General features: G+C 46.6%; 1 protein-coding gene across 2 annotated transcripts in view; it reads left to right on the top strand.

Annotated features, from left to right (window-relative positions):
• Positions 1 to 15166, top strand: part of ABCC12 (ATP binding cassette subfamily C member 12) — a 64797-nt gene that overhangs the window by 37680 nt on the left and 11951 nt on the right. The window contains exons 17-22 of one of the 2 annotated variants that reach the window (XM_059383869.1): positions 1953 to 2042; positions 2724 to 2827; positions 4740 to 4937; positions 5721 to 5947; positions 9908 to 10045; positions 14191 to 14377. In XM_059383869.1, coding sequence (XP_059239852.1) covers positions 1953 to 2042; positions 2724 to 2827; positions 4740 to 4937; positions 5721 to 5947; positions 9908 to 10045; positions 14191 to 14377 — 944 coding nt within the window. The remainder of the gene's footprint in view (positions 1 to 1952; positions 2043 to 2723; positions 2828 to 4739; positions 4938 to 5720; positions 5948 to 9907; positions 10046 to 14190; positions 14378 to 15166) is intronic. The other variant, XM_059383870.1, reaches the window with a different exon arrangement.

Raw genomic sequence — 15166 nt, 5'->3', positions numbered from 1 at the left:
GGATCCAGATCCACAGTCTCTTTCCTCAAAGTGCCCTTGGAGGCTTTTCAAGTTAGAGCTCTGTTCCTCAATAATGTGTAGCTGGAAAAAACAAAACAAAACAAAACAAAACAAAACAAAACAAAACCACGCCTCAGTGTATTTTGTCAAATTTAAGATATCATCCATTTTAAGATCACCATCGTTGTATGTACCACTTAGAAAGAAAAATCTCTGCCAATTAGATGATATGGCATACTACCGAATGGAAGGCACATCATGATTTCAGAGATGTTAAAATGTGAAAAAAAAAAAAAAAAGTGAGTCTTTGAATCGATGAAATTTGGCACCAATAATGGTGCTTTTGACAAATGCATGCACGTTTGGAAAGACAACATATTTTTATCGCTCTGGAGGCGGCCAAGGCTGAAGTGAGGTGCCCACCATCTCTTCCGTGCCTTCCCAGGAAAGCTCCAGGCTGCCTAGGATGTGAGGTCCTGTGGAGGAAGTAAACCCTGCTCCTCTTTTTCTCCTCACCCTCCCTACTCTGGAGGGGAAACTGAGCGTGCGAAATCACCCGCTCTCAAAGCTATAGGAAGGGATCCCGTTAAAGGAGGTGGTGCCCACCCCGCCTGGCATCAGGGCATTTTCTAAAGCACAGCAAGGTGAAGAGCGTCATCAGCATTCCTGGCTGGGCTGGTGGGCTACCGTGCGATTTGACTAGTTCCCTTTGTGCTCCAGGGTGTCTTTCAGTAGGCTCCGCCCACCCACTGGGCTTCTCCCTCATTTTGCAGGCCCAGAGAGAGACACAATGAAAGAAAGTCAGGCTGAACATTTTCAAAGAAGCATGAAGCTTCCCAGGCAGAGGGTATAATAGTAGCTCTATTCATGGCGCCTTTGAGGTGTGACAGCTACCCCGTCTTGGAGCAAGGTGCAGAGAGCCCATGTGCAGGGGCACCCGTGTGTCTAGCTCTATTTATTATCTCTTTTATAAAAGCCATGTTTGATTTAGGATTCTGCTTTGGAGCTGACATTTTCATGCTTTTCTGTGAAGGAGAGGAAGGGGACGAGTGCTCAGTTCTGACTGTTGTGAGCTGCTTTAGCCAGCATCCCTGTACCTCTGGATGTGCTTTCCTGGAGAATTTAACAGTCATTTTCCTTTCCCTTTGGAAAGCAGAGAGGACTTGGAACATCCCCGTGGAGGGAATTGGGAGTCCAGGCAGTGGCTGACTGAGGAGGAGGTCCTGGGTTTAATGTGTGAGGCGTGAGCTCTGAGAAGACAGGAGCCACTACCTCCTTCTGGTTGACCCCGCAGGATTTGCTGTGGGTGCTTTTAGCACTTCCGTGCATGAAGCCCGACTCCCAGCTGTATTCTTTTGCCTGGGGGCTCTCTCTGCAGGTTGCCAGCCTTAGGTCAAGCCAGAAGAGCTGGGGAATTAACCCTCACAGGGAGGAGCCCTCACCCAGGGGACAATGGAATTTGTAGAAACATCCTCTACCCTCTGGTCAGGTGAACACTGGTGGGTGTGTGTTCCACACTGGCTCGACCCTTCTCCACATTAAGCTCCAGATGCCTATGGAGGTGACTGGCTTGATGAGATGCCTTCTATTGTTCCCTTTCCTATGCCCTACAGCTCCTGAATAAGCTCCATGCATTCATAACCCCTTCTCAGGAGCTACTTCTGGAGAACTAGACCCAATCAACCCCCTGATCTCAGGGCTGAGCACAAAGTAGTTGCTTCATAAATATTTCTCCCAAGACTGCAGGCCACCTGCCTTACGGGGCTGTGATGAGGATCAAATCAAATAACATAAGCAAAAGTGTGCTGGGACTTTCAAAGTGTAGGACAATGGAAGGAAGGGTGGGAAACTGCCCCCATTGCGGGAATGGGTATATAGGAGGGGTGTGCCCGACCCACTGGGCTCCCCTCCACTGCCAGCAGGCACCCCAGGACTTGTGTCTGTCTCCGTAGTTCCTCTGCACCAGCTCGTCCAGACTGAATCCCCCCAGGAAGGAACCGTGACCTGGAAAACGTATCACATGTACATTAAAGCTTCTGGAGGTTCGATATAAAACAACGGGTTTCTTGATTTAATTTGCATTAAAAAAATCCTTTCTCAAACTGTTGGGTTTACATTTTATGATTTCCTTAACAATTACTTCTTTTATGCTAGAGCCATTTATCAATGCTTTTATTTTTTTTTTTTTTTCATCCAAAGTGTGATAATACAGCCTTTTAAATGGAATCACCCTTTATCTCCATTAAAGCTGCCAGACTCTATTTATTGAAACTGAGTGAGCAGCAGCAGGAACCAGCCACGGTTCTTCCGCACCTCACTGCCTCTTCCCTGAGCACAACAGCGATCCACTCATGGCTTGCCTTCAGTGCAAGGTTCCCATCTTGGTGTGCAAAAATACCTTACAGTTTTATTCCCTGTCTCTGCCCAGCAAGACTGAGTTTTGTTTGTTTTTGAGGAATACTGAGTTGCTTCTATTAAGGTGCATATTGGTGGGGGTTTTCCCCCCCAATATATTGGCAATTTGGACCCATTTTCGAACCAGGTGGAACATATGTCCCCATTAGGGTTCAGGGTCCCAACACCCAGACTTGTGACAGCAGCCTGGAAGGCAGTTCCCAGGGGATGGGAGCCCTCTTTCTGCAGGCTTTGAATTTTTTATGAGGGTTGGACCCACTGCAGCCTCCTCCTCTGTAACCCCCTGGACATCTCCCCTCCTCTTGTAGGGTACCTCCTCTCTCTGTTCGTGGTGTCCCTCTTCCTCCTGATGATCGGCAGCTCTGCCTTCAGCAATTGGTGGCTGGGTCTCTGGCTAGACAAGGGCTCCCAGGTGAGTTTCCCTTTGGCATTGGAAAATGTTGAGTCAGTTGCTGACGGAGAGCATGAATGCCCCCAACACCGCCCAAGAAACCTCCCACTGCCCCTTTCCATGAAGTTGAGATGAGTTGCCTGCACAGCTCAATTCCTGAAATTCCCTTTGATTTTGCAAGACAAGCAGGACATCTGGATTTCTATATGCCACCTTCAGGTTTCAAAGGATTGACTAAAAGATTGTGATCATGCCAGGCAAATGCTGCAAGTCCGTGGAGTCAAGCCTGTGTAGAATAGAGTTGGTCTTGCAGCCTCCATTGTGATGCACCTTGAGGATAGCCCTGAGGGGCTGGGGGAACCTAGCCTGGTTGTTAATTTTCCTGCCTCTGAACAGAAACCGACCTCTTATTGTTGACACTGTCAGGTGTCAGAGGGTTTCACCTCTCTCTGCCCTCCAAAGTCCCTCTGCAGGAAGCAGACATGCAAAAGCCAGACTCAGTTCCTGGTTGTGCTGCAGAGTTACCATGTATCTTTCTCAGACACCAGGTATCTGCCACCCAAAGGTCTACTCTAGACCAGGGTCCCTGAAAATTCTGCTTTTGCTGGAGCTTGCTAAAAACTCTCCCAGCTTTTGGCCAGTGGTTTCTAAGCTTTCCTGGAGCCCTGGGGAATGCTGTGTGCCCATCCTGCAAGATAACATTTTGGTATAGTTCTGTTGCTATGACAACTGAGGTGGGAAGGCAGTGGGGAGCTGTGGGCAGGGGAGAGGTCCCTATAACTCTCCTGGAGGTTGGCGCAGCTTCCTGAGGGCTTTCCCAAGGGGAGAAGCCAGTGGGAGCTCTGCGCTGTGCAGGAAAAGCACCATCTCTAGAATATTCTCAGATCCTCCCTGGCTCATTAAGAGCTCTTTTCTTGGAGAGCCCAAGGTTTCTGGTCAGAATGGAACCTTGTTCTAGGTGTGGTGCTTCACCAGTGGGCCAGTGCCATTGGCTAACTGAGCATGCAACAGGAATGGCAGACTCAGGTGTTTGCCCTGCCCCCAGGCACTGTGGACACAACTTGATGCACAGTGAAGCCTCCTGTTCAAGCGAGGCCTCTCATCAATTAGCTCCCCAGGGATGCTTTTGCTTTTAGGGATGTTCATCCATCAGCCGTCACCTCTGGTTTACATTTCCTCTATTGCTGTAATCAGCAAAATGACATTTAAAAGAAAGATGCTTGTTTGCTCCCCAAAGGCAGTTTTGACTTTCAGCACATGGCTCAGAGAAAAATGAAGCTGCCAATTCCTCAGGAGGAGGAGATGGCCTCTCCCCAGAAATGCTGGCAGAAATGCGTGTTCTTCCCCCAGCAGGATGGAGCTGTGTGTGGTCTTGACTCTTCCCAGAACTCTGTGGTTAACCAGACTCCCTCTTCCCTACCAGGGACTTCGGGATAGTGGACCAGCATCCCCCAAGATGCTCCTTGAGAAAAGGAAAGGGAAGGGACTGTGGGGCTGGCCTGGTACTGGGTCCTGAATGGGCTGCCTGAGGGCTCTTCTGCCAACTTCATGGAATCCAGATTTCCTGTGCTTCTATAATTTTTCTGGCCTGACATCACATCTTGACTCCTGAGGCATAGTTGCTTCTGGGACAGAAGCTATCTGGTCACCCTGTGCCTGCCTGCTTTGACTGCTTTGTCTGCCCACTGACTGTGCTGAGGCTCGAGCCTTGAGCCTCATAAGTCAGGTGTCTTGGGGGCAGGTAGCCCAGCAGGAGGACCCATGCAAAGCTCAGAGGTCCTCAAAGGGAAATGACCTGATTTTTACCCCCTAGTTCATTCTTCACAATTATGCACCTGCTTTTAGCTTCTTCTCTCTGGAAAGATCCTTTGGCCAATTCCTATTTTCCTGACAATTTACCAATTCTTGGTGCTTCTCTTGTTTTTCTCCAAAGATGACCTGTGGGCCCCAGGGCAACAAGAGTGCATGTGAGATTGGTGTAGTGCTGGCAGACACGGGGCAGCGTGTGTTCCAGTGGGTGTACACAGGGAGCATGGTGTCTGTACTGACGTTTAGCGTCATCAAAGGTTTCACCTTCACCAAGACCACACTGATGGCGTCCTCCTCATTACACGACCTCGTGTTTGACAAGGTACTGCTCCCGGGGGCTGCACGCGATTCTAGCCATTCAGCCAATGGCATTTACTGAGCCGCTACAACACATCAGGCACTGTGCTGGGCTCTGGGCACAGACACAATGCTCAAGGAGCTTACGGTCGAGTGAACTATCGAGATACCTACTGTCGACTTTGAAGGCAAACTCCAGGGACTGTGGGAATGTGCCGTGGGCCATTCTGCTCAGGCCAGACTAGGGGTGGAGGTGAAGGTGGTCAGGACGGTTTCCCTGAGGACACCACACTGCACTGGGGCAGACATGTACTGGCCGGCTGGCCATCTCTAGCTCCAAAGAGCCCTGAGTCCACAGAGGGCCCCACCTCCTCATTCCACTGCTGCAATAGGCAGAATTGATTAATTTTATTGATTAATTTTATTGCCTGGGCCGTGGCCAGAGCCCACAGGTGTGGCTCACACTAGGCAGACAGACACAGGGGAACTTAGCTTTTTATTGCCCCTGGAGTGCCAAATCTCCTCCCCCTTCTCCTCGGCCCCCCAGGCTGCATCTCAGGTTTGGAGGGAGGTCTGACCTGCAGGGGCTCTCCTGGGCCTCCACACAAAGGCTGAATCTCTCCCACACTCTCATTCAGGGGCGCCATAAAAATGGGGGACACCTTCACTTTCCCACGATGGCTGGCCTGGGACATTGTGTTGGGTACCGGAGAAATGCTCATGCTGCTCAAAGCATCCCAGCCCCGGCAGAGCGGTCGGTGTTCCCTAAACACACACCTCATCATGGACTCTCTGATTTTATCCACAGATCCTAAAGAGCCCAATGAGCTTCTTTGACACGACCCCCACTGGCAGGCTAATGAACCGTTTTTCCAAGGACATGGACGAGCTGGATGTGCGGCTGCCGCTTCACGCGGAGAATTTTCTGCAGCAGTTTTTTATGGTGCTGTTTATTCTTGTGATATTGGCTGCTGTGTTTCCTGCCGTCCTTTTAGTCCTGGCTGGCCTTGCTGTTGGCTTCTTCATTCTTTTACGGTAGGTCGATACGCTGTTTAAAAAGGAGCCCATGAAACCGTTGTGTATTTGGTTAACTCTGCACAATGCTGGGGTTATCAGGTGATGCTAAATTGTTGCTGTCTTCTCTGAATCTGGGAGCATACTGATTTTTAGTCCTGATGAAATGCCAGGTTCTATGCTCAGTGCTTTGCATACATCTGGCATTTTAACCTCAGAGTAACCTGAGAGGTAGGCATGACTGGGAGTTCAAGTCGGTGGTCCTAGGCCAGGAAACTAGTAACCAAGGCTGCTGTCTGTCTGCTGTTGTGCTCTCAACCATGGAGATGAGCTCTCTCCGCCATCCTGCTGCTGGAGAAGAGAGAGAAGACAGTCCTTAGTTACTCTGAGTTTTGGGAACTATCTCCCCTCCCCCGCCCACAACCACTGATATGGTTAGAGGAAAGCCTCAGGCAGCTAGGCACTGGGGAGTCCTGCTGCGGCTGTGCCCCACTGCACTACCTCACCCACCTTGGAGGGAAACAGGAGGGTGGACTGATCCTAGCCCTTGAGAAACCCAGTTCTACCCTGTTGCTGGGGTGAGCTGGAGTTCTCAGCAGGCAGCATGGTGCATATCATATAAGGCCAAATAGTTGGAAATCAGAGAAATTTCCACCAGAGCCCCAGCCCTACTGCAAAACTAGCTGGAAAACATTGGGACAAGCCTGTTTCCTCATCCCTAAAGGTAATCGCTAAAACATACACCTGGCACATGAACCAGGAGGCTATTAAGAGTATCAAATGAAACTGTAGGGCTCTGAGTGACTTATAAATTAGAACTGGAATACAGCTGACCTTGAACAACATGGGTTTGAACTGCACAGGTCCACTTATATGTGGGTTCTTCCTTTTGATAAATATTTTACCATGCTATAAATGGGTTTTCTCTTCACTTTGATTTTTTAATGACTTTTTTTTTACTCTAGCTTACTTTATTGTAGGAATATAGTATATAATACATATAACATAAAATATGTGTGAGTCAACTGTTTATGTGATTGGTAAGGCTTCCTATCAACAGCAGGCCATTAGTAGTTAAGTTTCTGAGGAATCAAGAGTTCTATGCAGATTTCTACCTGCATGGGAGGTTGGCTCCCCTACCCTTGCACTGTACAAGGATCAGCTGTACCATGTTATAGGAACTTGAGTTTTCATCAAACTCAACAATATGTTCATTATCCTCCTAGATGTGCCAAATTTTGGGTCGGGCACTAAGGATCTCAAAGAGGGCCCCCCAAATTGTAAAAGATTCAGCCCCCAAATCCTGGACCTGCCTCCACCTGTAAGCAAGTTCATTTGTTTTCATCCAGGGACACCGCACTCAAAGCTGAGTTTTTGAAACAGCACTTTGGCCGCAGTGTAGAGGATGGATGGAGCTACGGAAAGACTAGGGTCAGGGCTACTGGATGAGAGATTCTTGAAATGTAGAGGCTGAATGAGAGTTGAGACAGGTGGCAGCAGTAGGGGCCAGAAAAGGGTAAATTTGGGAGCCATTTCTGAGATGGTCTTTGGAGTTAGGGTTTGGGAGAAACCAAGGATGGTTCCCGGATGGGGAGGGACATGAAGAGAGATATGAGTGATATGGAAAGAGAAGCAGTTCGGGTAATCACATCTGTGGGCTTACATTTGGATGTTTCTAGTTTGTGGGTCAGGTCTGCAGATGATGCCTACAGGCAGTGGGAAATGAGGACATAGGACTCCATTGCGGCTGGAAAGGTGGACTCTGCATCTTTGGCTTCTGTGCAGGAGCTGGTGTGACCGTAGGAACAAGCACCAGTGCCCTGGACTCTCTCTTTGGTTTCCTATGGTCTCCCTGGTGACTCCAAGAAAGGTCACATGGCCTCACTGTCCAACCACAAGGGTTAATTGTCATGACCCAATAAAATACTTTCTGCAAGTCCTTTGCAAAGATAAAGATGTCTTGGATACCACTTCTTAAAATGGACTCCTTGGCTTGATGCTTGTTTTCGTAATCCCTGTGTTTGACTGACCGTTCGTTGTTTCTGTCCGTTCTCCAGTTTATGCTGTTGACTTATTTAGCCAAGGGTTTTTCTCTGCTCTGCACCCCTACTTCTTGCTACAAAGACAGGCCAGACCATGGCTGGCTATGACTGAATTACCTAAATATTTCCAGCTAACTCACTCGAGCTCTGAGCTCATGAGGTCTTCCTTCCTCTCCCCCGAGTGAGTTTCAGCTGAGAGTCTGAGGGCAGATTAGATTCCCTGTCGTGGACCAGCCTGCCAATGTGCCTGCCTGAGGGCAGTAGTCTGGTGCTCAGCAGGGTCATGGAACTTGAGCACCCAGGGGAGTTGCATCCTGTGGAGGGGTTTTGTTCTAAAGTCAGCTCCTGAGGCTATGATTCAAATTACCTTTGAAAATGCCTTTAGAAGACCATGCATTGGCAGTTGACAAGCCAGATTTTCTTCCAGAATTGGAACAGATCACTTTTTCTTTGGTTGGGACCCCAAAAGTGCTTGGCTTGTATTAGGAGCTGCATTGTATGAAAATTTCTGGTCTTCAAAGACTGGAATCCCATCTCCTGCAGCGAGATATTCATGCTACAAGAAGCACTCAAAACAGACCACAGCAAGGAATAGCTCACATTTCTGAGATCCTTCTCTCCTTCCTCTCTTCCTTCCTTCCTTTCTTCCTTCCTTCTTTCTTTCCTCAGTTTCAGGTTTGTATTTAAATTCCAGGGGCGCCTGGGTGGCTCAGTGGGTTAAGCCGCTGCCTTCGGCTCGGGTCATGATCTCAGGGTCCTGGGATCGAGCCCCACGTCGGGCTCTCTCCTCAGCGGGGAGCCTGCTTCCCTTCCTCTCTCTCTGCCTGCCTTTCTGCCTACTTGTGATCTCTGTCTCTCAAATAAATAAAAAAAATAAATAAATTCCAGTTAGTTAACATATAGTGTAATATTAGTTTCAGGAGCAGAATTCAGTGATTCATCACTTCCACACAACATCCAGTGCTCATCACAACAGTACCCTCCTTAATGCCCATCACCCATTCAACCCATCCCCCTCCCATCTCCCTCCATCAACAGTTTGTTTTCTATAGTTAAGTCTCTTTTATGGTTAGCCTGTCTCTCTTCTATTTCTCCCCATGTTCATCTGTTTTGTTCATTAAATTCCACATGTAAGTGGGATCATATGGCATTTGTCTTTTTCTGGCGGACTTCATTTAGCATAATACAATCTAGCTCCATCCATGTCATTGCAAATGTCAAGATTTCATTCTTTTGATGGCTGAGTAATATTCCATTATATGTGTACACACACACACACACACACACACACACATACCCCAACACATCTTCTTTATCCATTCATCAGTCAACGGACATTTGGGCTCTTTCCATAATTCATCTATTGTTGATAATGTTGCTATAAACATCATGGTGCAACTATCCCTTCAAATCAGTATTTGTGTATCCTTTGGGTAAATACCTAGTAGTGCAATTGCTGGGTAGTTCTATTTGGAACTTCTTGAGGAACCTCCACGCTGTTTTCCAGAATGGCTGCATCAGTTTGCACTTCCACCAACAGTATAAGAGAGTTCCCCTTTCTCTGCATCCTTGCCAACATCTGTTGTTTCCTGTGTTGTTAATTTTACCATTCTGACAGGTGTGAGGTGATATCTCATTGTAGTTTTGATTTGTATTTCCCTGATGATGAGTGATATTGAACATCTTTTCATGTGTCTGTTAGCTGTCTGGATGTCTTCTTTGGAAAAATGTCTATTCATGTTGGACACACATTTCTGAGACCCTATCTGTCCCACAGCTGGGATGGCCTGTCCTAGAGGAGAATGGTGGGCCAACACCTCTCTCTAGTTATATGGCACCCATCTGACTTAAACTTTGTCTTGAGTGCATAGTCAGACCTGTGTGTGCTAAGAGAGAGCCTTAGAGACCCTACTCTGTGGCCTTCTTGATCTCCCCACAGCATTTTCCATAGAGGAGTCCAGGAGCTCAAGAAGGTGGAGAACATCAGCCGGTCTCCCTGGTTCTCCCACATCACTTCATCCATGCAGGGCCTGGGCATCATCCACGCCTATGACAAGAAGGAGGACTGCATTAGCAAGTGAGTCCGGTGCTGGGACCCTGCTCCAGGGCTCCCCATTTCACACCTGACCCTGAATGGGAGGCCATAACATTAAAAGGGAAGTCTGGGATGCTGGGGACTCTCTGTAGGTGAATTGCTGGCAGAATCAAGAAGGAGCAGTGTAAGGCACTAGACCTTTCTCCCTAGTATCTGGGGCCCAAAAGTTGTGAGCTCATTCAATGACAACTTTGGTATATGAATTTACAAGTTTTATTTTTTGCACTAGAAGCAAAATGCATCCAATTCAGGAAAATAGGAGAAAGCAGGAAAAAGAAGGAAAAAAATCACCCATAAGTCCCCAACCCAAATCCCATTAGTATGTTCATATATTTCCTTCAGTTTTCATTTTTCCTGTTTCTTAAGTATTCATAATCATGTTTGTCTCATTTTATTTTTAAATGGCATTTTAAAAATGTTATAACATATTTCTCATAAAAATAAATTTTAAAGGCCATATTATATTTTACTTCATGGATACAGCACTTCCCTTCTTTTTAAAATGTGGGGACTAGATTAAGTGAATTTCTCTGAAGTCTTCCAGCTCCAAACTTCTAAAATACAGTATAAATTGTATCAACCATATAGGCTCACCATGGTAGCAAAGACTTCTAAATTTTAGCAACTTAACATAGTACGTGTTTATTTTTCCTCAAGTCACATTTTTAAAAAAGATTTTATTTATTTATTTGGCAGAGATCACAAGTAGGCAGAAAGGCAGGCAGAGAGAGAGAGGAGGAAGCAGGCTCCCTGCTAAGCAGAGAGCCCAGTGTGGGGCTCGATCCCAGGACCCTGAGACCATGACCTGAGCCGAAGCCGAAGGCAGAGGCTTTAACCCACTGAGCCATCCAGGTGCCCCTCAAGTCACATTTTCACGAAAGTCCGTAGTGCAGGGGAAAGGGGTATTGTTTCACTGGGACTTTTCCATCCTGAGGGCCTTGGGGTTCTACTCCAGGATCTTCTGTGTCTAACTGGAAGATAAGGTGAGGAATGAGTGCAGGACCTCATGGGGAATTTTTATGGGTTGACTCCAATGAAGATACTCATCATTTCTGCACACTCATTGACCAATCTTCGTTCACCTGGGCTCACCTAACTGCAAGGGAAGCTGGGAAATGGAGTCTAGCTGTGCCCACAGAAGGAAAAGAAAATGGGGTTTGCTGAATCCATAGCAGTATCTGCCACAATGGGTGTTCTATTTTGTTTTGTTGCTGTTGTTTGTTTTGTTTTTCCCTATATTTTCCTGCCTTAAAAACCTAACACACCAGGGGCGCCTGGGTGGCTCAGTGGGTTAAAGCCTCTGCCTTCAGCTCAGGTCATGATCCCAGGGTCCTGGGATCGAGCCCTGCATTGGACTCTGCTCAGCGGGGAGCCTGCTTCCTCCTCTCTCTCTGCCTGTCTCTCTGCCTACTTGTGACCTCTGTCTGTCAAATAAATAAATAAAATCTTAAAAAAAAAAAAAACTAACACACAGGACACCTGGCTCACTCCATTGGTTAAACATCTGCCTTTGGCTCAGGCCATGATCTCAGGGTTTTGGGATTGAGCTCCACATCAGACTTTCTAATTAGTGGGGAGCCTGCTTCTCCCTCTCCTACTCTCTGCGCTTGTGTTCCCTCTGTCACTGTCTTTCTCTGTCTGTCAAATAAATAAATAAATCTTAAAAAACAAACAAACCCAACACACACTTCAAGTTTGGGTATAGTTCTCTCCCTCTCTCTCTTCCCGTGCTTTGCCACCTAGGATTTCAGTGTAGACTTGGTATGCCAGCTTGCCCTTAAGTTGGTGGCTGTGCTATTCCTAGTTGAATCAGAACGTCATCTGTCAAGAGTCCTGCATCACACAAGGACCCTTCCCGTGTTCTGGTCATGAAGAAAGTCTCCTGTCCATGGAGTCATTCATCGACTTACTCATGACAAACAAAACAGATACAAGCTCTGTCTTCCTGCAGATTCTTTAGCAAGGTTTCCAAGGAAATCCTACAGGACAGTTGAGTCCTATGGTTGATGGGGCCCCCTTCTTTTTATACTTTCTTTCCCGTCGTGGACTTTACAGAGGGCTTGGGCTTCTGACATGTATTGCTCTTGTCACCAGACAAAAACGTCACAGGACTGAACAGAGCCTTGAGGTCAAATTCCAATCTGTTTCTTTTGTTCCTGTGCAGTCTAACCAACCACACAGATAAGACCACACATGACTCCTAAGTCACTTAAACCATCAGCTGAATTTGTAGGCTTTATAGCTGTAGGGTAGAAACACCATGGTGTTTGGAAGAATATTTTAACTAAGCTCTGGGGAAAATCAGTTAGGGTGGAAACAAGGCGGAGGGTGCTACAGGACCTGGCATAGCTGGTCAGAGGTGCTTCCAGAGTCTTTTAAGGAGTTTTGGAACAGGATGGAGTAGCAATACCTGAGGATGTTTGTGACTGTACCAGTGGAGGAATCTTAACTCTTTAGGGGTTTAAACAGGGAAGTTTTTTGTTTTTTTTCCCAATAATGTCTACCAGTTGTTCTGATGAAGCCTCTTTCCCAATAGGTGAGGGGAACCTCCAGTGGCAGTTGGACCTGATGTCTCCTGTGGTTAATTGTTCAGCTCAGTTAAAATTTCAATCTTGAATATGTAGTTGACCCTTGAACCATGTGGGTTTGGGAGCATCAATACCCCACACAGCTGAAAATTTGCATATAACTTTGGACTCCCCCTAAAGTTAACGACTAGTAACCTACGATTGACTGGAGGCCTTACTGATGACATAAACAGCGAATTAACACATATTTCATATGTTATATGTATTATATACTATATTATTACCATAAAGTGAGCTAAAAAAAGTGCTATTAAGAAAATCATAGGGGAGAGAAAGTACATTTATAATACCACATTGTATTTATTGGGGAAAAAAACCATATATAGGTAGACTCATGCAGTTCAAACCTATGCTGTTCAAGGTTTCACTGTATTCCCTCCTTGACACACCCAGAGGCTTGGAGTAGTAACACTGTGCTATGTGTATGTCCTGTGCAGGATGGGGGCCAGGTGTGCTGCTGGAAAGCCCCTGGTCTATTCTTTTAAAAATCCTCTCCCTTTTCTCAGAGACTGGTTTCCTGAGGCTGGTGCAAGGGAATGGAATTGGGAAGATGCATCCTTGGGCCATTATCTCCTTCCTGCTGCTTATTTCTGCTAATCAGGCAAAATGTGCCAATGTGGTATGGCAAGGTAGAAGCTCCAACAGGACCAAATCCCTAGCCGCTCTGCTGGGCATTGTTGATGATCAAGACCAGCCTGGGTCTTCCAGAGAGCTCTTCCAGGGCAGCCTCACACTGCATTCCATTGATGTGGGGCCACTTTGCCTCACGCCGAGGAATACTGCATTAACACTGCAGCACCAAATGTCACCCCTCTGCACTCCCAACTGTAGCAATAGCAGGAATGGGCAGGATCTGCCTTCCACACATCTGGGGAATGAGCAACTCCAGGCGCGGGTCTTGTCCTCATCCTTGGTGGTGTCATTGTTCTGTCCCTCTACTCTGTGCCCTTCTCTTTTGCTCACTGAATACACATGGGGGTACAAGATGTCAGCTTTTTTTTTTCTGGAGGGGACCCTCAGCTTTATAAACAATTGCCTTGACTCTTCTTTCTCTGATTTGAGGAGGAGGGAACGAAACATAGTCCTTTCCCTTCTCTTTCCATCATAAACATTGATTCTCCCTGAAGGCAACCTCCTCCACAATTAACCCTCACCCCTCTTAGGAATCAAGGGGGCCAACTATCAATTCCACCAGTCCTTTGTGGGGAGTGGCTGACTTCAAAAAAGGGGATCTTTTCCTGGTAGAGCATGAGACACTGAGCACCTTTTGTTCTCAGCTGTGAGTTCTAGTTGCCATTTCTGGGAAAGAGAAAGAAACCACTCAGCACAATACTGTCACTTGGGGTATTTGCAAATCAAAGAGACCTATGGCAGCAGATTTTAGAGTATGGATATTTCCCCAACTTTGTAAGGGAGTCCTATGTAAAGTGCATTAGTCCTTGATTAAAAATCCCCCTAGCCTTAATTTTCCAGTAGCCCCAACCCTAAGTCTATGGAAGCACATCTGATCTCCTATTTTGTCTGATCTTTTAATTTTAGGTTTAAGATGCTAAATGATGAAAACTCCAGCCATCTCCTATACTTTAACTGTGCTCTCAGGTGGTTTGCTCTAAGAATGGACGTCCTCATGAACATTGTGACCTTCATTGTGGCCTTGTTGGTGACCTTGAGCTTCTCCTCAATTAGTGCTTCCTCCAAAGGCTTGTCTTTGTCTTACATCATCCAGGTATCACCTCATGTAAGGTTAGGCTTGACCTGGAGGCCCTGGTATAGGGTATACCAAGGAGGATGGATGTAAGAGAAGAGCCAATTCAAATGGGTTCAAAGAATAAAGAAATGACTGGCTCACATCATTCAAAGATCTGGTGGTTATATGGGCTTTAGGAACAGTTGGATCATAGCCCCTGGCTTTGTCTTTATTCTGTGATGACTTCCTTCATGGTTGTACAATGGTGACTGAGATTCTGAGGGTTGTAACAGGCAGGAAGGAAGAAGAAAGCTTTTCCTACACTAGCCACTGAGCAAAAGCCCTGAGCTTTACTCTTACTGGATTAATTTGGGCATCCAAGAATTAGTTAGTGCCTGGATAGAATTGGGATGATTGGCTTAGGCCAAAGGATGGAGTCACACCCTATCTGACCCCCAAGTCATACAGCTGTCCCACAATAGAGAGCAGGAGAAGAATGCTGGAGTGGCAGCCATGATATCCATGACAAATAATACTGACTTCTCATTTTGGTTGCTTTGGGGTTTTTCTTTAAAAAAAAAAATAACGTAATCGGGAAATAATAGTAATAGAGGATCATTTCAATCTTTGCCTCTGCCTTCACATCTTCCTCTCTTTTGTGTCTTCTCCTCTGTCTCTTGGAAGGACAATTGTCATTAGATTTAGGGTCCACGCAGGTAATCCAGGATGATTTCGCGATCCTTAATTACACTTGCAAAGATCCTTTTTTTCAAATGAGGTAACATTCACAGTTCTCAGGGATTTGGATGTAAGCATACCTTTTAGGGG

The sequence above is a fragment of the Mustela nigripes genome, chromosome 17, assembly GCF_022355385.1.
Source record: "Mustela nigripes isolate SB6536 chromosome 17, MUSNIG.SB6536, whole genome shotgun sequence".
NCBI classification, from domain to species: domain Eukaryota; kingdom Metazoa; phylum Chordata; class Mammalia; order Carnivora; family Mustelidae; genus Mustela; species Mustela nigripes.
Note: the sequence above shows the minus strand (reverse complement) of the source record. Positions and strands in the feature narration are given on the sequence as shown.